This window comes from Enoplosus armatus, chromosome 12, assembly GCF_043641665.1.
Source record: "Enoplosus armatus isolate fEnoArm2 chromosome 12, fEnoArm2.hap1, whole genome shotgun sequence".
Classification (NCBI taxonomy): Eukaryota; Metazoa; Chordata; class Actinopteri; order Centrarchiformes; family Enoplosidae; genus Enoplosus; species Enoplosus armatus.
This window is the reverse complement of record NC_092191.1, coordinates 16,808,190-16,827,599: the sequence shown is the minus strand read 5'-3', so window position 1 is coordinate 16,827,599 and position 19,410 is coordinate 16,808,190. Positions and strand designations below refer to the sequence as shown.

The following is a 19,410-nucleotide window of genomic DNA, read 5'->3' as shown; positions in this document are numbered from 1 at the left end:
TTTTACCTATGATTTATAAGCAGATTTATGGACGCTTATTCACAATGGACACAACAGAGATAATGATATCCTTGGAAAGAGTGAGTCACATTGAATCTAAAAATATGTGTATCATGTCTGTGTGTTCAGATTCATGTGAGTTAAGAATCCGAGAAGTGTTAGTGTGATTTTGACACAAATTGCAGGGTGTGGATGAACAAAAGAGAAATCAGCCACTTTAAGTTCTCTTCATTTTCTTTATTTTATTAAAAATTGCAAAAAAAATAATAATTGATCAATAATCTGAACATTATTAGGGAAAGGCTTTTAATAAGCATATGTACAAACGGGACATAACAGGGAGAAAATCATAAATACTCTTTCAACAAAACTGAGAAATGCCTGCAATGTTAGAAGCAGCCACACTATTAGAAAACCGAGAGTGATGAAATGAATCGCTTTCATTCCAGAGAAGCAAATTTATGATCTGCTGTCACTCTATACAGAGATACACAAGCTTCTCTTTCCTCACTTCTCACACAAGTCCACTTCTTTGTTCCATGTTGTTGATTTGCCTTTCACGTCCACTTGTTGGTTGCACATACGCCTCAATTCAACAACCACTCGTACCAACAGCACTATCCGCACCATAGTCTCTGAGAGGAACTTTAACAATGTCCCTACTATCAAATCTCTCCTATTAGGAAGATCAAAATGCACCAATTCTGAGAAAGTATAACCTCTTTACAGAGAATTGTATAAAAAGCACCATATTATTAAGTTTATGAAGTAGGTTAAGCTGTAAGAGGAAGTGCTAGACATACTTTAAATCTACATTTCTCTGCGAGCACCATATCCCAGTAAGGTAGCTTTATGTTTGTTAATCATTTTGATACCACTTCCTAATAAGAAACTGTTTATAAAGGTTCTATAAGTTGTACTTGAGGGCTTCATTAATGTTAATAAATAATTTATTGAAGAACAACTTTCGAGTTGCCAGGTTGTGAAAAATCCCTTTGGCTCCTCCATGCCACGTGCTTTTACAAGCTTGTAGTGACAAATTAAATCCCATCAAATCTGCAGTTTCCAAACACTGAAAGTTGTTAACGAATTAATGCATTTTGGTCCAGATGACCTGTGGCTCCTTTCCAGATGGTCAAATGGTGCATTGGAGAGGTTTGCATGATGAACTAAAAAATAAGGCTTCATGCCAGAGGAGGATTAACAACATCTAGGGGAATATTTCACAACCTGGCAACCCAAATGTTGTTCTGATTAATGGCTTATAACTTATCTATAAAGCATTAGTAAATCATTTATTAACATTAATAAAAAACCTAGTTACAAGTTATAAACCCTTTATAAAGGGTGACTTATTAGTACCATTATTAAATGATTAGGAATACTCTGTTCTCTTTAGGCAGAGAACAACTGGCACTACAGTATACATGGTCTGTCAATATGTCACTGTCTATGCAAACCCTTTACCATTAGCACCATCTGTATATTTGGGACCGAATGCTGATTCACTTTAAGATTAGTTTTGTCCAAACCCACAATCCTCACCTAAATTCAAAACCCCTCCCTGTTCAAATATGGGGCACTGCAGCCAATCCAGTGCCGCCATCTGGGCAACAGAGTGAGTAAATTTGCAATCAGTGCTCTGTTAAGACAGCCCAGGATCAAGATGTCCCTCTCTACGCCTCCCAGTCCGCCCGTCCATCCTCAGTTTCTGGGCTGGGAGTTGAACTCCTGGCAGATGTTGTGGATGATCTTGGGCACAAACTTGTAGAGGTTGTCGAACTCGTCCACAAAGAAGGAGTGCTCCTTGTCGGGGTCTGTGGCGATGTACTCCAGCTCATCCTGGGCGGCCCAGGCTATGCCGATGGAGTAGGCGATCACACCTAGATCACAGGAAGGGACGGCAGATTACACACACAGCAGATCACATGTGTCTGTCACATCAAACACACACTGCCTGACATCTTGCTGTGGACTCACACAAACCAGAGGAAACCAACGTTTTGTATAATTATATTGATTCTGGATGACAGACAAACTTTTAAGAGTTTAAAAAATCAAGTTTTAGATTATTATCATGCATATATTATTGTATTTAGTGAGGTTTGAGAATGTTTTTAATACATAATCCCTGCTCGACTTGACCATAGCTGCCTAAAATCTCCTTATTTTCCAGATTTTGTTGTGGTTGACCTCTAACCTTGGCGATGGACAGCCAGTGCAGGTGCCCTGACGTCATCGTAGGAGCGCCCATCTGTAATGACAATCATGATCTTGCGTTTGTTGGGTTTGGATTTGCTGAAAAGCTGCTCTGCGGCGTAGGTGATGGCAGCGCCGGTGCTGGTCCCGCCGCTCCAGTAGTTGATGCGTTTGATGGCGTTCAGCAGCTCGGCCTTGTTGTTGTGCTGGCCGAAGGCAAACTCCAGCCTCTGCTCGTAGGTGTACTGCACTGCTCCGACCCGTGTGTCGGTGTCAGAGATCTCAAACTCCCGCGTGATGTTGGCCACAAACTGCAGCACCGTGCGGAAGTTGCCAGTTCCCACACTGCTGGAGCCGTCAATGACAAAGGCGATGTCATTTGCGTTGAGGCAGGTTTTGCTGCACACCAGGCGGTCTGTGTCACACACTCTTTTCACCAGGGGCTGCACGGCCTTCCTCAGAGAAAACCAGCTGGTCACTGGCAGGGAGAAGAAGCCGTTTGTGCGACACACAGCCTGTGGGATGGAGGACACATTTTTGTTTCAAGCTGGCGCGTTTTAATGAAGCACTGACACACCTCTGAGACAATACCCCACCTTGTCAACAAAGTTAGTTTCAACCAGGTTTTGTTTCTCGTTGTCATCAGGGCCCTCGATGGTGACGAAGAATATGTTGATGCCAGACTCCCGAGCGAGCCGAGACGCCTCCTCCACCTTGTCTGTGGGCCAGCCATCCACCAGCACTACAGCCACGTTAGGAGCTCCCCCTCGGTTTCCATTGGCTTCACTGAAGTACTGCTTGTTGATGTAGGTGAGGGCCTTTCCTGTCAGTGCACCAGGGGGCAGCAGAGAGACAGTTAAAAAGATGCTGCATCCACTTTATATCCAAGTCTGTGGTTGAAATGTAGGAATGCATTTGGGAGAAGACAAGTGGAGGGACATTTATGTACATTTAGTGGACTGAGACTTTTTTGGCTGTGTTCTTTGAGCTGTGTGTCTTACTGGATCAATGTATGTACAGAAGAAACCTCATAGAAGAACTACTGTATGCCATATAAAAACTTTACATAGTAGCCCATGTACTTTGTACATCAAAATACACACCTCTCTGTCAAAAATGCATTGCTTTAACTGTATATCATCCTAAAAATAGTGATATCCCATCGTTTAGCCTGTCATTGTCTTGTTGGTGGTCTAAACGATGGCAGAACAGGAGAGGCTCTGTTGGGGACTATAGAAGCTTTTACAGCCACTCACACTGTTGTATGATTAGAGAGCACTTCTGGGCGAACACAAACAACACTATTTGTATGTGAATGCAAAATTTAGCAAGTCATAAAGTGGCAGTGGATGCACGCTGACGCACCAAGCAAAGCAGAAAAACAGCACTCGCCCTCTGAAGGCTGACCCCCATGGGCTGGTAAAAAAATGCCAAACCAAATGCTTTTTGGTCAGAGCCGAGGAAAAACCAGCTTACAGAAGCAGGACTGTAATTTAGGTAGCAGTGTCTCGAAGCAGATTTAGATTTAATTCCATCCTTGCATGTTGAAAATGTGCCTGGGCAGTAAACCATGCGATAATGGCACCCCTTTCACTTTCACACTTGCGTTTGTAGGCATTTACTGTAGCTGGCAGCTAACTGCGGGTCACTCACCCACATTGGAGAGGCCTCCCTTCTGCACAACCTTATCTATGGCTGACTTCACCTCTCTGGAGTTGGAGTAAGACTTCAGACTGAACTCTGTCACGGGGTCATCCCTTTAGACAAAACAACAAGCAATCACATTATGTTTTCTCATCTAAAAATGGTACATAGTAGCACAACAGGAACAGGGAGGTTACCCGTATTGGATGATGCCCATCATGGGTCCAGCCACACCCACATTGATGGCCTGAGCCACTTCAGACAGGAAGTCTTTCTGGATCTTAAAGCGCCTCTTCCCAATGCTCCAGCTCCCATCCATCAGGAAGGCCAGGTCCACCTTACAATCTGCAAACACAGGACACGCCACAAGGTTACAGCAGATTCAATAAATCCACGAGTGAAACAAGACTTTTATACACATACTGTACAGGTTCTCCTCAGATACAGGATATAGAATACGGTGGGGGTTTGTGTGGCCAGTAAGGATGTTTCTCTTTGTCCAGCTTGGTTTCTGCGAAAGTGTCGTTTAGGTCTTCAATGAGCTAGCAAAGTCAGGGAAGACTGCTAGCTAGCAAACATGTATGTAAACATTGCAATTTAATGCAATTCCAAAAATTGTCGTTGCAAATGTTTTATGAGGACGGAAATCCATTAAAGTCGTTTGTTCTGCCTCAAGGAAACATACAATGTGTTTCGGTGAGAAACACTGAACGTAAACACAACTGTGTTTATTTACAGAAATAATTCTACAGGGTACCTTTAAATAAATACATCCTGCACCAATTCTCACCAGGATTGTCAAAATCTTTGTGGATAATTCATAATTTGGCTTTAAAGAAGTATGAGGGACATACTTGGGTCTCCCTGTGACACAGGCTCGGGTGCTCTGGGTACAGGTTCTTGCTCCCTCACGTTGAAGCCTGAAAATCAAGAAACACACAAGTCTTTAAAGCAGAATTCTGCTGCCTTGTTAAAATCTACTCTTTAGGCTTTGTACTGTAAAGAACACTTTTCATACATTTCACTGAACTTTTTGTCGTTTAATAATCACTGACATATGCAATCTCAGAATTATAAAAAAAACTCACTTCCATCCTAATAAATTATGCAGAATTCATATGGGATGGTGGACAGAAAAATTAAATTGACAATATTATTTGATCAATCATGTGTTGTCATGGAAATATTTCTTCCTCAGTTTTCTACTCTCATACTACAGAGCAAGGGCAAAGGTCTATGTTTGCTTCATCAACCTGAAAGTTTGTTTGGTAAAATTTCCATTGAACACGTCACATTTGCAGCTGTCCACTTTCCAGAGATCCCAAACCATAACTAGTATTTGTTGTGGCAAAAACTATGCCAAACAGGAACTGATTTTATCTTCAAGCAACCATGCCATTTGACTTTGACCCCAAATCACTACAATTACAGGCTGAGCAGAAACCCAGATGCTTTTCCCTGGATGGCCTTGGTTTGGTTTGGTTATTACAGTCAGAACTGAGGACTTACTGGCAAAGTGGCTCATTTGGGGACAGAAAAAGGAGTAGTGCAAGCCATCTCACCTGATTCATAAAGGTTTGCCTCTGGTTTCCAGGCATCCACTGGCTCCACTGCATAGATGATATCATACAAGCTCAGCATTAGCACATTTCTACCACAAAGCAGCAAGTGACTAATTAACATCACCCATCATTATAGATACAAAAAAAGCTTTCTTTATAAATAATAAAATACTGTGTTTAATTTTTCAGCGCCACTCATATTAACCACTGCTCACCTCTAGTATGGGTTGTATCCAATGGCATTTTACGGTTGCCATCTGAGTCAGTGGAGCGAGGCACTAAAAGTAAAGACATCAGTGATGACGGACTGTGACACACACGACACGTGAAACAAATGTAAAGACACCATAGCCTCACAGCCCGCTCCCACCGGCTCCATGTTTCATTGGGTTGGATGTGTGGTGGTGTTTTTGTGGTGCACGCCGGAAATGGCACAGCCACTCTCTTTTCCAAACCATGTCCCTTCTACTTAGATTTGGAGGCTGTCATCAAACAAATGGAGCCATGGCCTGTAATCTGAAAGTGAGGGCTTTTTGCATGCCCCTTTGTGTCTTGTCAATGGGCCATATTGTAAATGGTTTGTATATTTTAGTGTGAAGGCTGTGACTAAAAACAAATCAAATACATTTCCCTTTTAGAGAACTTAGGAAGAAATAGTTCAACATTTTGGGAAATTTTGCTTAATTCACTTTCTTGTTGAGAGTTAGATGAGAAGATCGATACCACTCTCTCAATTCCTTTTATTATCTACTTGAGGGTATATTCTCCATATAACTTACTCAATAAGGCAATGTGCAGGTTAGACAAAGAAACGCCAAGGGACATCTCACCTCAAAAGTCAAAATGCCAATGACACAACCCATTTCATTTAAACACTAAATGAAACAGGAAATAAAAGCAGTCCTGTGTCCAGAAAATAAAATGGGAATAAAATGAAAAATAAAATGTATCTGGGAAGTTGCATGAAGTGTTGTGTCACTGAGAGAAAACAGTCAATCAATCCTTACATATGACAATACTAAACCTGAACCCCAGGACTTGTTAGTTCCCAATAAATAGAATAGAAATACACTTACGGTACGGTCCAAAGTTATAAAACCAGCGCTCATATTCTGAGATATCAGGCCTGTGATCCCGAGCTAGAGGAGGATGTTGTGAAACCTGTTAGTATTCCCACAATGAACTTCAGAGGGAAAAGCACACATTTCCATGGTTGGGATTGGTCACATATTCTTCCCGACCAATCCCAGACCAGTGAAAACAGCGGCTTTGTGCAGAATTATCACCTCACAGTGTCTCTCTCTCGCATGCACAATCAATAAACCTGCCCTATGATCCTCTCTTCCACACTTCACAGGTTTCTCTCATATGGCAGGCAGATGGCATGTTAACACAATGTCTTGAGAGACACGTTGCATGTACTTACAGATGGAGCCAATTCAACACATACATGGTCAGCAGATACCAAACTGTATCAGTCACACAAGCATGCTGTGTTTGGACATGCAACACAAATGGATATAAGGTGTAGCAACCTTACGCTATGGAGGGGGGCAGCACAAACTGTTGTGTTGTGTTGCCTTCGAGGGAGGTTGACTTACCTGTAATCTCAGGTGCGTCCGTCTCGCTCCACGTGTATCCTGAGTCTGGAGCTGCATAACTAACATCTGAATGTACAGCAGAGAAGGTGGAGGAATCAGCAACTACAAGTGTTACATTTAGGGTGCTTAATGTTGCCTTAAAGAAATGACAGTCCCATCAGCCTCTGCTGCACTTTGTATTTAGTGATAATTAGCAAATGTTAGCATGCTAACATGGTAAACTAAGATGGTGAACATGGTAAACATCATACCTGCATGTTAGCATTGTCATTGTGAAAGATGGATGTATTATAAGAAGAATCTCTCTTAATACATCATCATGTTGTGAAAATGTTAGCATGCTGACGTTAGCATTTAGCTCAAAGCACTGCTTTGTATAAGTCTCATAGAGCCGCTAGCATGGCTGTAGACACTTAGTGTTGTTTTGACTGACATGGAAGTAGAGGTTAAGTTAATACAATCACAGTCACCCACATTTAACTTGACACCTTATTCTAATGGTAAGTTACGACACATATTTGGAACCATGAATGACCAGAAATAAGATAACTTGTCATTTATTTGCAACCTGAAGTGCATCATTGCAAAACTGACTTTCAACTCTTCTCCGGTTCACATTTATTGATCACCATAGAGTAAGCTACGAGACAAAACTAACTCTTACAAAAGTGTTTCTATAAACGAAAAGTCTAAAAATGTATTATACTATAAGTATTGTATTATAAGGCCACATAGTTGGATTAATTAATTAAAAGATTGAAGCACTGACACTGTAATAACTACGTTAACAGAAACCATTTTATTATATTTAGGATATGTTCATGAATTGTTAAAGAAGGATGGTCTATTTTGTATTTGGTACCTGCTGGTCGTCGAGCACCAGGGAACCAATCAGGACGAGGAAAGGAGGGGGGCGCCCAATCCCTTCTGGGAAAAGCTGTGCAGGGGAAAATTAGAAAGCTGTGTTCAGGACAAGCAACAAGGAGGAGCATACTTGTGACCTCCACTAAACCTGCCACGTAATTAGTGGGGTATGCACAAGATGTTCAGCCTTGAGTGAGGCGCTAAATATACAGTAGTCACTCAGACAGACGGTGACTGAGCGACTAGAGGTTGTTTTAGTGAAGGTTAGCCTTACTCTTTCTACCTGCAGGGTAGAGAGACAGAGGAAGCCCTCTGAGAAAATGTGTTTCTCATTTTTCTGTTTTCCACTTGCTCCTCTTGGCATCACAATTTGCTCACACAGACTCAAAGTTGTAACTTATAACGTGGCAAAAAAAAACAGTGTAATCAGCCAGACTCTTGCATGGCTCAAGGTTAATTGAAATGTGATTGAACACTAGAAGCCCAAACAGCTGAGCAAAACCATAACAGTGCATCACATCTGTCTAAACTGACTGAGCCATGACAACACACTTCAGTTAACCCCTCCCTGTGGTGGATGGGTAGCTTACACAAACACACAGCCTGGGCTCTGAGGTTCCCATCCAGTGGCAGCTAGTGAGCAGGGCCTTTGTTGACCGGGACGGGCTGGGAGAGTCCAGCCAGCGGCCCAGCGAAGCGTGGGAGTATTATTCTAAAGTTGGTGTCAAACCAGGGACAGTGTAGATAGTGGGACGCAGAGATTAGCCTAATCTGCTGCTGGTCAAAGGCACAGTGCTGTACAGCAGACAGTAGTGTTGTTTTTTCTGATGAAACAGGTGCTTTAAAAGGATTGAATTTAACTCTCCAGATCATAGCCACCTCAGTGATCACTGCGGCCAGAAGGTCAGAGCAGGATTTGATTGCATTTTAACACCAACACAGACATCTTCTACTGAGAGTTTTTCATGAATCTTTGTGGTTGTCAAGTGGGCTGACCTGGATCGTAACATTTCCAGAAAGCTGAGCAATAAATTCGAGCATCTGTTTGGGGCAGCGGAGTGGCAAAGCGAGTGGGGAGAAAACCAACTCATAAATGTCTGCAAGCATCCACCCTGCTGGAGTGTCCTAGAGAAAAACCCTGAATCCCTGCCGGCTCCAGGGGCACTGCTGTGTAGCTGATTCTGACCTCTGACTTCTGACCTCCAGCTTAAAGAATTTCCCTAAGGGGATCAATAAAGTATCTCATTATTATCCACAAGCTGCTGATCTGAATAGCTCCTCTCTGCACTGATCAGATAGTTTACACGCTGTCTCAGCAGAAGTGGGTGAGTCAGACAAATGATGCACTGGCTTGAAACTGCTCACGCTGCGTTTTAGAAATCATATCATACAATCAACCATCATTTAAATGGATATAGTTGTGTCTTATTTTAGGGATCCATGGTTTTGCATTCCACAGAAGCGAAAACAGAAGCGCATTCCTCAGCGAGCCAAACCTAGCCTGGTTTGAATGGCGAGAGCTTTCTATTCTTGACAGGCTGGAGAGTGGACCCAGATCCTGCTGCGCTGTGGATTGGGTCATGCGTCTCTCTGGGAGCAGCACTTGGGCCACTTGCTGCTGCTGCTTTCATCCCTCTGTCTCACTCTCTACAAGCATTTACAAGGGAGGGCGGAAGAGGCCAGACCAGATGGGATCTGTCATAAGATGTTATTACAGCACTGACAGAACGCGTTTCTCATCGTGGGTTTATCTAAAAGAGAAAGTTGAGAGTTCGCTGCTGTCTCCAGATAGTGGAGATACTACACAAGATGAGTTTAGAACAATGATATCACACTGTATCACCATACTCCACCATAGCAGCAAGTTGTAATTGTGTTTCTGCCCGTCGTTTACAGAGGACTGGCCACACATTGAACCACAGCATCCCACAGAGGGTAAACATTAGTGCTGCTTCATAAAACATTTCAGGGTTTTATTGCCCCAGTCTTTCCCCTGTTTGATCAGACCGGTCTACTTATCTACGTCTGTGAGTGTGTCTGCTAGTGCAGTTTTGAGGACTGCCGCTCCAAGGCTGGAGATACTTACCGGGGTTGGACTGGCTCATGGTTGGAGTTCGCTCGGGTGGGGCTGGCTGAACCCTGTTAAAAGCTGTTTGTAGCAATGAGAAACAGGCAGATAGAATAAGAGAGGGAAAAGGAGAGAGAAAGGCGGGGCAGAAGAGAGCTTCAGGTCGGGTGCTCCATCCACAAATGCAGCCCAGCTGTTTTGCTTCGAGTGAAGTTGAAGGCATTTTCCCCGCAGCATGATAACCAAAAAAACAAAGGGATATGTGCTGGGCGTATTTACAGGCCTTCACTCGGCTTCATTTGCCGCTTTTCATCTCGGAAAATGAAACTGTGAATAAGAGGATGTGCCTGATGACAGAGAACAGCGGTTATTGTGAAAGGAATGTTAGCTGAGATGCTTGATGGAGTGGATTAGTGGCGACCCTGGGGTGAAGATCACAGGGGCTTATGGGTGTGGATACAAGGGTCAGACTTACAGCGGCCTACGTCTCCTGGATTCTTGTTCCAACAAAGACATCAGTTCCCCCTAATGCCCTTGACCCGCATTCCCTGTCAGTCCCACTATGTCTACCTGTTGTCACCTTGTATGTGTGTGTGTGTGTGTTAATGGTGAGGCTGACCTGGGCCGACTGGAGAGGATGGCTGTCTCCTGATAGCTGACCCTGCCTCTGGTCTACGCAGGCCTGGGACCCAGATTTGGAGACAAATGTATTATAAGACAACATGAAATAACATTCTTCTGTTTATCTGCACTGGCAGATAAAAGACTGTCTATTGTATGATGACCGTATTTCACAGTGATACATTGTGTTCGTTTTGTAATGGAGAAAAGAGAAAATGATACCAGCTTGTCAGATAGCCGAGACAACTCACTTTAGTATTGATGAACAAAAGTATAAATCAGACCTGTGCAGCAAATGTGATCAGTGATGACTTCAAGATTAACAGGCTGGATATTCTCCTTCAACAATTATTGAGGATAGCAGTACAGTAGCACTAATATTTCTGAAGTAGAAAATATTCCCATATCTATGGAATTTCTCAGATTCTCAGATTTGGCCCTAGGGATGGTCTGACAGTCCACTGAAATACCTCAACAACTACTGGGTGGACTGCCAAGAGAATTCAGTCCCTGAACCATAATGTTTTTGTGAAATGTCTCAACTTTTGGATGGCTTGCCATTAAATTTGGTCAAGAAATTCATGGTGGGTTATGGTTGCATTGGTGCTATATGCTGTGCTATAGTGTGTAAACATTACCTGCTAAACATCATCATATTAGCATTGTCAATGTTAGCATTTAGCCCGAAGCACCGCTATGCCCAAGTAGACGACAGCCTCACAGAGCCGCTATCATGGCTGTACACTTTTGTTAAAGAGTCATTCCCACTGAAACATCATATTATATTGGAGAGAAAAGGGTAACACATGCTTGCTAATACAGAGTGAACATAGTTGAACCTCGTAATTGAGTGGTATTTTATTTGAAAGACAACAAAACAGAAGTTGGGCTTCTCCAAAACAATCTGGTCCGGCCCTGAGTTAGAGGACGAGTGAAAGTCTTTTAAAGCAGCTGTGCCCATATAGATTAGAGATGCCATGCAGAGTTTAGGTATATCAGTACAAAAGAAAGATGGAGCAAAGAGCAAATGCTGAGACGAATGAAAGAAGACACATCAGGAGGATTAAAGCTTGGTTTACCTGCGCTGGCACGTTGTGGGAATCTATTCGGATAGGCACTTCCTCTGAATACTTTGAAGAAATGCCACGGTTTAGTTAAACTTGAATTGTTATATGTGGTGTACAGGTCTTTCCAAGAGCTGCAGAATCAGTGAGAGTATCGACCTACCTTGGCCGAGACTCTTTCCTTGACCATTCTGTGACTGTCCTATTCCAGTGTTGAGAATAACAAAGTGTGGGCAAATTTAGACAAATATAATTCAACATAGTTTTGGATTTAGTATAAAAAAGTAGCCCAGGTCATGGCCTTACTGTTTTAAGTTTTTGGCTTAAAACAAGCGAGATTTCTCTAATTAAATACACAAGTTGTGCCGTTGATAAAGACAAACTTGCTTTGTAAACAGGACCGCCAACACCTTTAGTACAGAATACATGATGAATCCCGATGCACACTATTCCCAGTGGGGGGATTTGAAGCACCCCATGCTTGATGTAAACACATGTTCCTGCTCATCCCAGTGTAAAGCAACACCACCGCACCCCGTCATGCCACCCCCCCACCCCCCCAAAAAAACCAGTGTGGACCCCTGTTTGCTTTGCTTCACTTACTTGAACTTGCGGCTGCCACAGAGGCAAGGTATGGGTGACTGCTGCCTAGATAGAAGAAAGACAAATGGGGTGCCAATATGGAGAAGGGAGAGATAATGTTACAGAAAATGAAGGAGAGAGAAACTGCTGGGAGGTTGTCTGGCACACGGCCCATCTCATTTACACACATACCTTAAGATACTGCAGCATTGTCTACTCACTGTGGCTGCATTTCTATCTCAACACGGGGCAGATGACTCACTGTGATCACCGTCTGATAATGTTTTCATTTAATAAGAGCGATGAACGGTCTGGTGATCAAGTGTACAGTTAAGTCAGCCAGTCAAGCAAACCGAACAGCACTGTAACTTCATCACAGACCAACTGTAATTTGTCATAATTGCAGTCTTCATCACTCAGTTTCACACAAATGAAAGCTTGTTCTGGCAAACAGCATTTCCAGTTAGAAGCTGCTAATGTTAGTTAGATATTGGCTAGGCGGCACACTGGCTGCAGTGGATCTTCTGTGTGGATCGGTATTACTGGATCATTAACAGCATCCTGCATCCAAGTAAATACACAATCCTCTGCATAACATACATGGATCCATTGATTTAGAAGAAAGAATGAGCTTTTTGTACATGTATGTATGCAAAAATGATGTATGAGTTAAGTGTGTGTTTGTTTAAATCACCTGCATCCCTGACTTTATGGACAGCAGCTCTGGCCTTGGTAGTAGTGGGTGGTGGTGGGGGTGTAGTGGTGGTGGTGGGAGCCAGTGCGGTGGTGGTGGGTTCAGGAGTTGTCGTTGTGGTGGGTTCAGGTGCCGTAGTCGTAGGCAGCGCTGTGGTGGCCGCTGGGGATTTGGCCTCCTTTTGACCTGAAAGGAGATGACAGATGAAGGCGGCCATGTACAAGACAGATGGACTGGGAGGAAGAGCGTCTACAGTAAAACCGCTGTGTAGTAATGCATTCTTGACATTCTTCACCAGACTGCAGCGCTCCGACTCCTCATTCAACCTGAGCGTAGTTCAACATGCCAGCGTCGAGCGCAGGGCTGTCTATCTAGTAACCTTTTCTTGCCTCAATCTTGTCTCAGAACGCACTGATCTGGTGATTTGTTGGCCAAAGATGTCTAGACATCTAACATATAACCTTTGTTTCAACAGCCTTATAGTCAATATAGTCAATCCAATTGTCCTATCATTGTGAAACACTGTGAAACACATATATATAAGATGCATGATGGGAGTGTAAAAATAACACTCCTCTCACTTGTTTTTACGTAGGTTGGTCTTGAAGGGACGTAGTCCAGCGTGGATGGATAGATCACTCCTTTCTTGGGCTTCCCCACTGAAACACAACAGAGTCAGTTGTTAGCTGGAGGGCTAATTCTATAGTGTAACATTGTTTACTTCATCATTAATACCTGAAACGACGAACGACTCCCTCCACTTAGGTAGAGACAGAGAGCGCACCCCATTGGAGTTGCTGCCTTTGTAGATGTTCTGCCCGGCCATCTTCCTCACTATCACCTTCCCTCCTGTGTTGGTGAGGACGCCACTGTGGACACAACATTTTTATCCGATATAACTATATATACATTAGACATCTGACATAAGCTTTATGTCACATTTATCACTCCACTGTTAACCTGTGGATGGCTGCGTTGCAGATGCTGGAGATGGAGGCGAACACGCCCGTCCCATAGACCTGTTGCTTTGTCTCTTTACAGTTGGCGGGACATTTGGCTATGAACTCTGGGAGATTGATCTTCCCTGCTCTGACATCACACTCTATGGCAGGAACAACTGTGGTGGGAAGAAGAAGAAGTAATTATTCAATGATTAGATGATTGACAGAAAAATACAACTATGTTGATAATCAAGTAATTGAATATCTTTTATATATCAAGTTTTGAAGAGTTTGCTTAGATAAAACAAGCAATTTGATGATATCACTGTGGACTTAAGACATTTTTCACATTCACTGGCATTTTATGGACCAAATGATTAACTGATGTTAGTTGCACGTTTCACGTTAAAATAGAATCAGTGAAATGCTGTTGAAGCAATAGATATGTAAAAAAAAATAAAGATCATAATTATCATTACATCTTATTATAAGATTTACATTTTTGTTTCCAGCTTTTAAATAAATATTGAAAGCTTTTACATTATGATTTAGAAGTCCAACATTTTTTGAATAAGTGAATGAAAAGAGACTGCAGTGGAGACAGTAACACTGGGACTGACGGAGATTACAGGCTTGCTTTCGGTGATGTCTACCTTGCTTTGGCTTCTTGTTCTTTGATCCGTTAGGCTTGACACAGCAAGCACAGGACAGGAGGAGCGCTGCGGGTGAGGCAGAGGGAGTTTCACATAATAGCAGACAAAGTAACATAATCATCAGTGTGTTTACTGTACACACAAGACTTCTATGAGGATGCCGCTGTTTGATGGTGTGAATGCACAGAAAGCTGATTCAGAAGGAGATAGCACCCAGAGTATTTTTGGAAACAGGAAACATTCTAGTCAAAGATGATATATTTAAAACCAGCGTACTCTTGCAGAGAGACAGACGGGTTGCTCACCGAGGCAGACGGCAGTGAGCGATGCTCTGATCATGATGGGTGGTGTGCTGGTTCAGCAGGTCAGCCAGGTGTCCTTGTATAACCTCCCAACCTTCGAGAGAGAGGAAAAGCAGCAGCATTTCACTGTTACCTTCTGAAACCCATTTCCTCCTTCCTGCTTACCCGCTGAAAGTAACTTTGGACACTTTAGTCAACATTTCTGAGTGTGAAGGGTGTAGTGATGTCAGCTGGAAACAAGACAGAGTAAACTTGTGACACTGAGATACACTTTCCAGAGATGTTTTGGATAAATAGCAGACAGACTGTAACGAGCTGAGTGATTCATCCAGCGCCCATAAAGCCAATTAAACATTTTGAAAACATTTATTGTAACATTGTCGTGCCTGCTTCTAAACTCAATCAGATGAAATAAGGATTGTATTTCAGCGTAGGTCAATGTTTCTTGTTCCAATCATTTGGGGTTACAAAAGGCTGAAAGTAATCAGAAGCTCCACAGCGAACATCTGGGCTCTGACATGAAACTGTGTGTAAGAGTCCTCCCTCTATCAATGGAGTCAGACTCAATTAGAGAGCACACACACAGACATAATATAACGTGTAAGGAATGGGGAACTGCGCTCAATCAGATGGCTTCTTTGTTTGGCACTAACAACCACATCAAGCTGGATCCCAGTTTGAAATACAGTCTGTTTACAGTAGACACAGAACATTTCTCTGTGTCTGTCATTCAGATTCAAAAGTTATACAGATGTAAAGACATAAATGAAGGTCGAAGCCTGTGTTAACAGGAACAGAAGTGGGTAGCCAAGACATCATTCCAGACACTGCAGGTCTGTTGTAGTAATGACAACGCTGGTGAAAACTATAACTGCAATGTGTGACCTGAGAAAGTCTTACACGGGCTGGAAGATGAACTAAATGCGAGAGCTGCCCCAGTCCCTGCTCTGCGCCGAGGCGGAGAGATGGAGCTCCTTACTGGGGAGGTGATGACCGAGGCCTCCCTGTTAACAGAGGAATGCTGAACCTCCCACGAGAGCGATGTCACGTCTGTCACTCGCTGCCACACACCAGCAGGTTCAATCTGACCATGTGAGCATACAGTGGCCTCTGAGGCAGGGTCAGATGTGGTGCAGTTCAGATTGACGTGTATCCGAGAAGTGGATTTGTGACTAGAAGATCATCGGAGCTTGTTGCACACTGAAGTGCATGATGTCTCACGTAATGATGGCAGTTGTAGCGTGAATACACACCGCAAACATAACCATGTTGAGGTAAAAATGAATATGGCTGCAGTTGGCAGTGATAGGACTTTCCCTAATGCAGCTCTACATTTTTATCTGACGTTCATGAGCACTGACATGATTTTTCCACTGTGTTGTGCTTTGACAGGCAGGTAGATCACTGCTGCACAGTCAGGGCTACAATTTGTCCTCGCGGGGGAAGAAAGCTGAGGCTGGGAACAAGCTGGGACAGATATGCACGTCTACGGCCCAGGAGACAGACCTGCAGCATGTGAGAGGTGAGTCAGCACACTTCACTGGATAATGCAAACTACGAAACCGATCTGTCACACACCTGAGAGGAAATCTAAACCGTGGGCACCATGTTCCCCAATGTACAGTAGAGCTACTTTCAGCGTATGCATACTCCAAAATAAGCCTTCGTTCAGCGACTCTGAAGGGTTCTTTAAGAGAGGCATGACATCATTGTTGGAAAAAATTAAATGTGCAAAAAAATGACAATAATTTCAGACATCTTAATTTGTGTCCTCAGTGTGAGCCTCTAAATACCTCCTTCTCCAAGCAATGAAAAACAGGGCAAATGATATCCTTTGACAAACACTGTGGGGAGTTTCCTGTACAGTAGATAATAGATCCTGAGGGGACTTGCAGAGACACAATCTCTCTCTTTCTCTCTCTCTCTCTCTCTCTCTCTCACACACACACACACACACACACACACACACACGCATTCAACTAAAGAATCAAAAATAAACAGAGACCGAGAACTTATCATATGCTCACATAGCTTTGGAGAAGGCCACGGTATGTGAGGGCTTTAACACTCATCACTCACCACCACCATAAATCACAAACAGTGAGGGTGACATTCTGTGGAGGTGCTGTATATCTTTATAAACTTGGGTGGTACCTCTGCAGTGCCATCATGCTTTAATTTCTCAAAAAACTGGACATCTCCTGCACCTCATTTCTGCTGGGTGGGGACACAAATCAAACAAACCGCCAACGTGCTGCTGACAAATTAACGATAAGAAACTGCACAAAAAAACAAGCAAAGCCATTTTTCACAGCCACAACAAAAGATGAAAGGTTCTGCGCAGGAGCCTCAGTCACTATACAACCCAGCAGCTCAGACAGGTCACATAGTTTGAGGAATTAAAGCGCAATTAAAATTTGGGATAACATTCTTAATACAATGTGGATTACATGCACAAAGCAACCTCAACTGAGATTACACAAGGCCAAGCTGTTTCGCGTAAAGCCCCTTGGTCTGCTGTTGCAGTGAAATTTTCAGGTCCTGCAGGCAAATTCCCGGCCATTTTTTGATGCATAAGCATCAGAAATCTGATAATGCAGGATGAAAATCACACCTGGCAGGAGTGTCACAGGTATACAGTGGCTATAATGCAAACAGGATGTACAGTGGCTATCTGTGCCTATTTCAAAGGCCAGCACACAATGGGTTCTCATAGCATGGGCAGACCACACACACCTGTGACTGCTGCACTACAGTGTTAGAAGTGTTTGAAGGCAGTTGCTGATAAGCACTGATAATACACTGAAAATGTCATCATTTCCCATTTTCTCTCTAAAAGTTTTCCCATCAGTAATGGTGAACTTTAGGGCCATGCAGAACACAAGGACTGTATTTCAATCTTCCTCCGTGTCAGCAGCACCCACATTCCTTGTCTGGGGTGGCCAATGTAAATGCAACGAGGGTGAGCACTAAAGGGGAATGAGGCTTATTTGGGTGTCATGACCAGCCTTGAACTTGGTTTTGCAGTGTACCTGAGTGATGGCATGCCCGAAGTGAGACAGTACTTACACACACCCAGAGCGAGGGAGTGTTAAATCCCAGCATTCACAGGTGTCAGAAATGTACTGTAAGCATGTTAGATGTGCCAAGTGTTGTAACAACAAGCCAACTACAGAACCAGGGGAGAGATCAGACACACAGGAAAGCCAACATGTCTCTACAAGGTCATTCTGTAGCCTTTTGGGCTGCTGCTGCTCCCGGGACAGTATTTGTTTATCGAACAAAGAACAGGCTGAATTACTTTAATTCTTGGCACTGGCTTCAGCGCAAGCCACAGCCTGTAGTCTGCTGCTGGACACATTAGAGACCACCTGTGCTAAATCAGCCTCCTTCAAAACGTACAGACATGTCAGAAAGAATACACAAGGAAATGTCAAACGCAATATACAAGAAAGCTGAAGAATTCGCTTCTCAGGTTTGCTGCTTATTATTCTGGCAAAATGAGTCATTTCAAAATAAAAGCTTAGAAAGAAAATAAAAGTTGGATCATTTTCCACAGATCGTTTCGATAATCAGAATTACGAGCTTGTAGGCTACAGTATGAATGATCATGACATGGCTGAATTCATTCAGCTAAAAACCTCACTTTGGGAGAGAGGAAGGGGGTGTTTACTAGAAAAAAAAGGAAAGATTCAGAAAAATAAACAGAAAGTAAAACAAACATTGAATTCAAGCAGCGGTGCGCTTATTTGGGCAGCCTGTCAAATCTCACGAGCTCAGTTGAAATGAACCAGAGTCATAAACTGCAAAACAAGAAAGTTATAAAACGTAAAAAACGCCCCCAAAAAAACAACTTGCGTAGTGTTGTTTAAAATTCCGAACAGACCTGATTATCAAATGTACTAAAATTCGCTTGGACGCAATCAATTACGCGCAATTACGCACGATTTCAAAAGTGGATAATTTATTCACGCCACGCAGCAGCAAACTCAAAATCGACACTTTACATGTGGAGCTGAATTTGTTGCTCTCTCATCAAAACCCTCATCTCCGTAGAGCAGTGAAGGTTGACTTACCTGAGAAGGTGAAACAGTCCTCCAGGCGTTAAAGACAGTAATTCCCTGCGCAGTTTTTCCCGAATCCTTACTCTTTCATTGAAAGGCGATGTTGGACCAGCGGGCGTGCGTGCAAGCGCTGAACTGCTCCACCTGGACTTTTACTCCTGCATGATCGGAGCGCTCATTAAAAGTGGAGAACGGGACGGGGCCAGAGTTTCTCCTCTTTGCCCGTCCCACTTCAGGCACCCAGCTTTTCACCCAGGCAGGAGAGGATCAGTAACCCGGGGCCATCAGGAGAGGATGCAAAGACCTGGAACCGAGCAACACAGCAGTGCAGGCATCCTTTTTGTTTGTTTGACAGGTTTTTTTTTTTTTAGGACAGAAGAAGCCAGCACATGTATTCATTAGGTCTTAGCATGCCCAAGGAGAGGCTTACTTTGCACTGGCACTTCAGGCTGCATCTTTTTCTCCCCTATGAAAGGTAGAAAAACTGAGCTGTGTTTCTGGTTATCTGCAGTGCCATCCTATCATCTGACTGGAAAATAAAACAACCAAGA

The 19,410-nt window shown here is 43.3% G+C and overlaps 1 protein-coding gene across 1 annotated transcript; it reads right to left on the bottom strand.

Annotated features, from left to right (window-relative positions):
* Nucleotides 1-232: 232 nt before the first annotated feature.
* On the bottom strand, nt 233-18,941 carry vit (vitrin). Its single transcript, XM_070915812.1, has 23 exons — nt 18,872-18,941; nt 14,799-14,889; nt 14,494-14,559; nt 13,860-14,016; nt 13,635-13,768; nt 13,481-13,558; nt 12,900-13,085; nt 12,227-12,271; nt 11,787-11,825; nt 11,639-11,689; nt 10,558-10,620; nt 9,957-10,019; nt 7,869-7,943; nt 7,007-7,072; nt 6,482-6,544; nt 5,621-5,683; nt 5,406-5,453; nt 4,698-4,763; nt 4,041-4,188; nt 3,853-3,956; nt 2,796-3,022; nt 2,201-2,714; nt 233-1,883 (listed from the first exon to the last, which is right to left on the bottom strand). Exons 2-23 carry the CDS (start codon nt 14,830-14,832, stop codon nt 1,705-1,707), a joined length of 2,469 nt encoding a protein of 822 aa, XP_070771913.1. The 5' UTR covers nt 14,833-14,889; nt 18,872-18,941; the 3' UTR covers nt 233-1,704.
* Nucleotides 18,942-19,410: the final 469 nt, after the last annotated feature.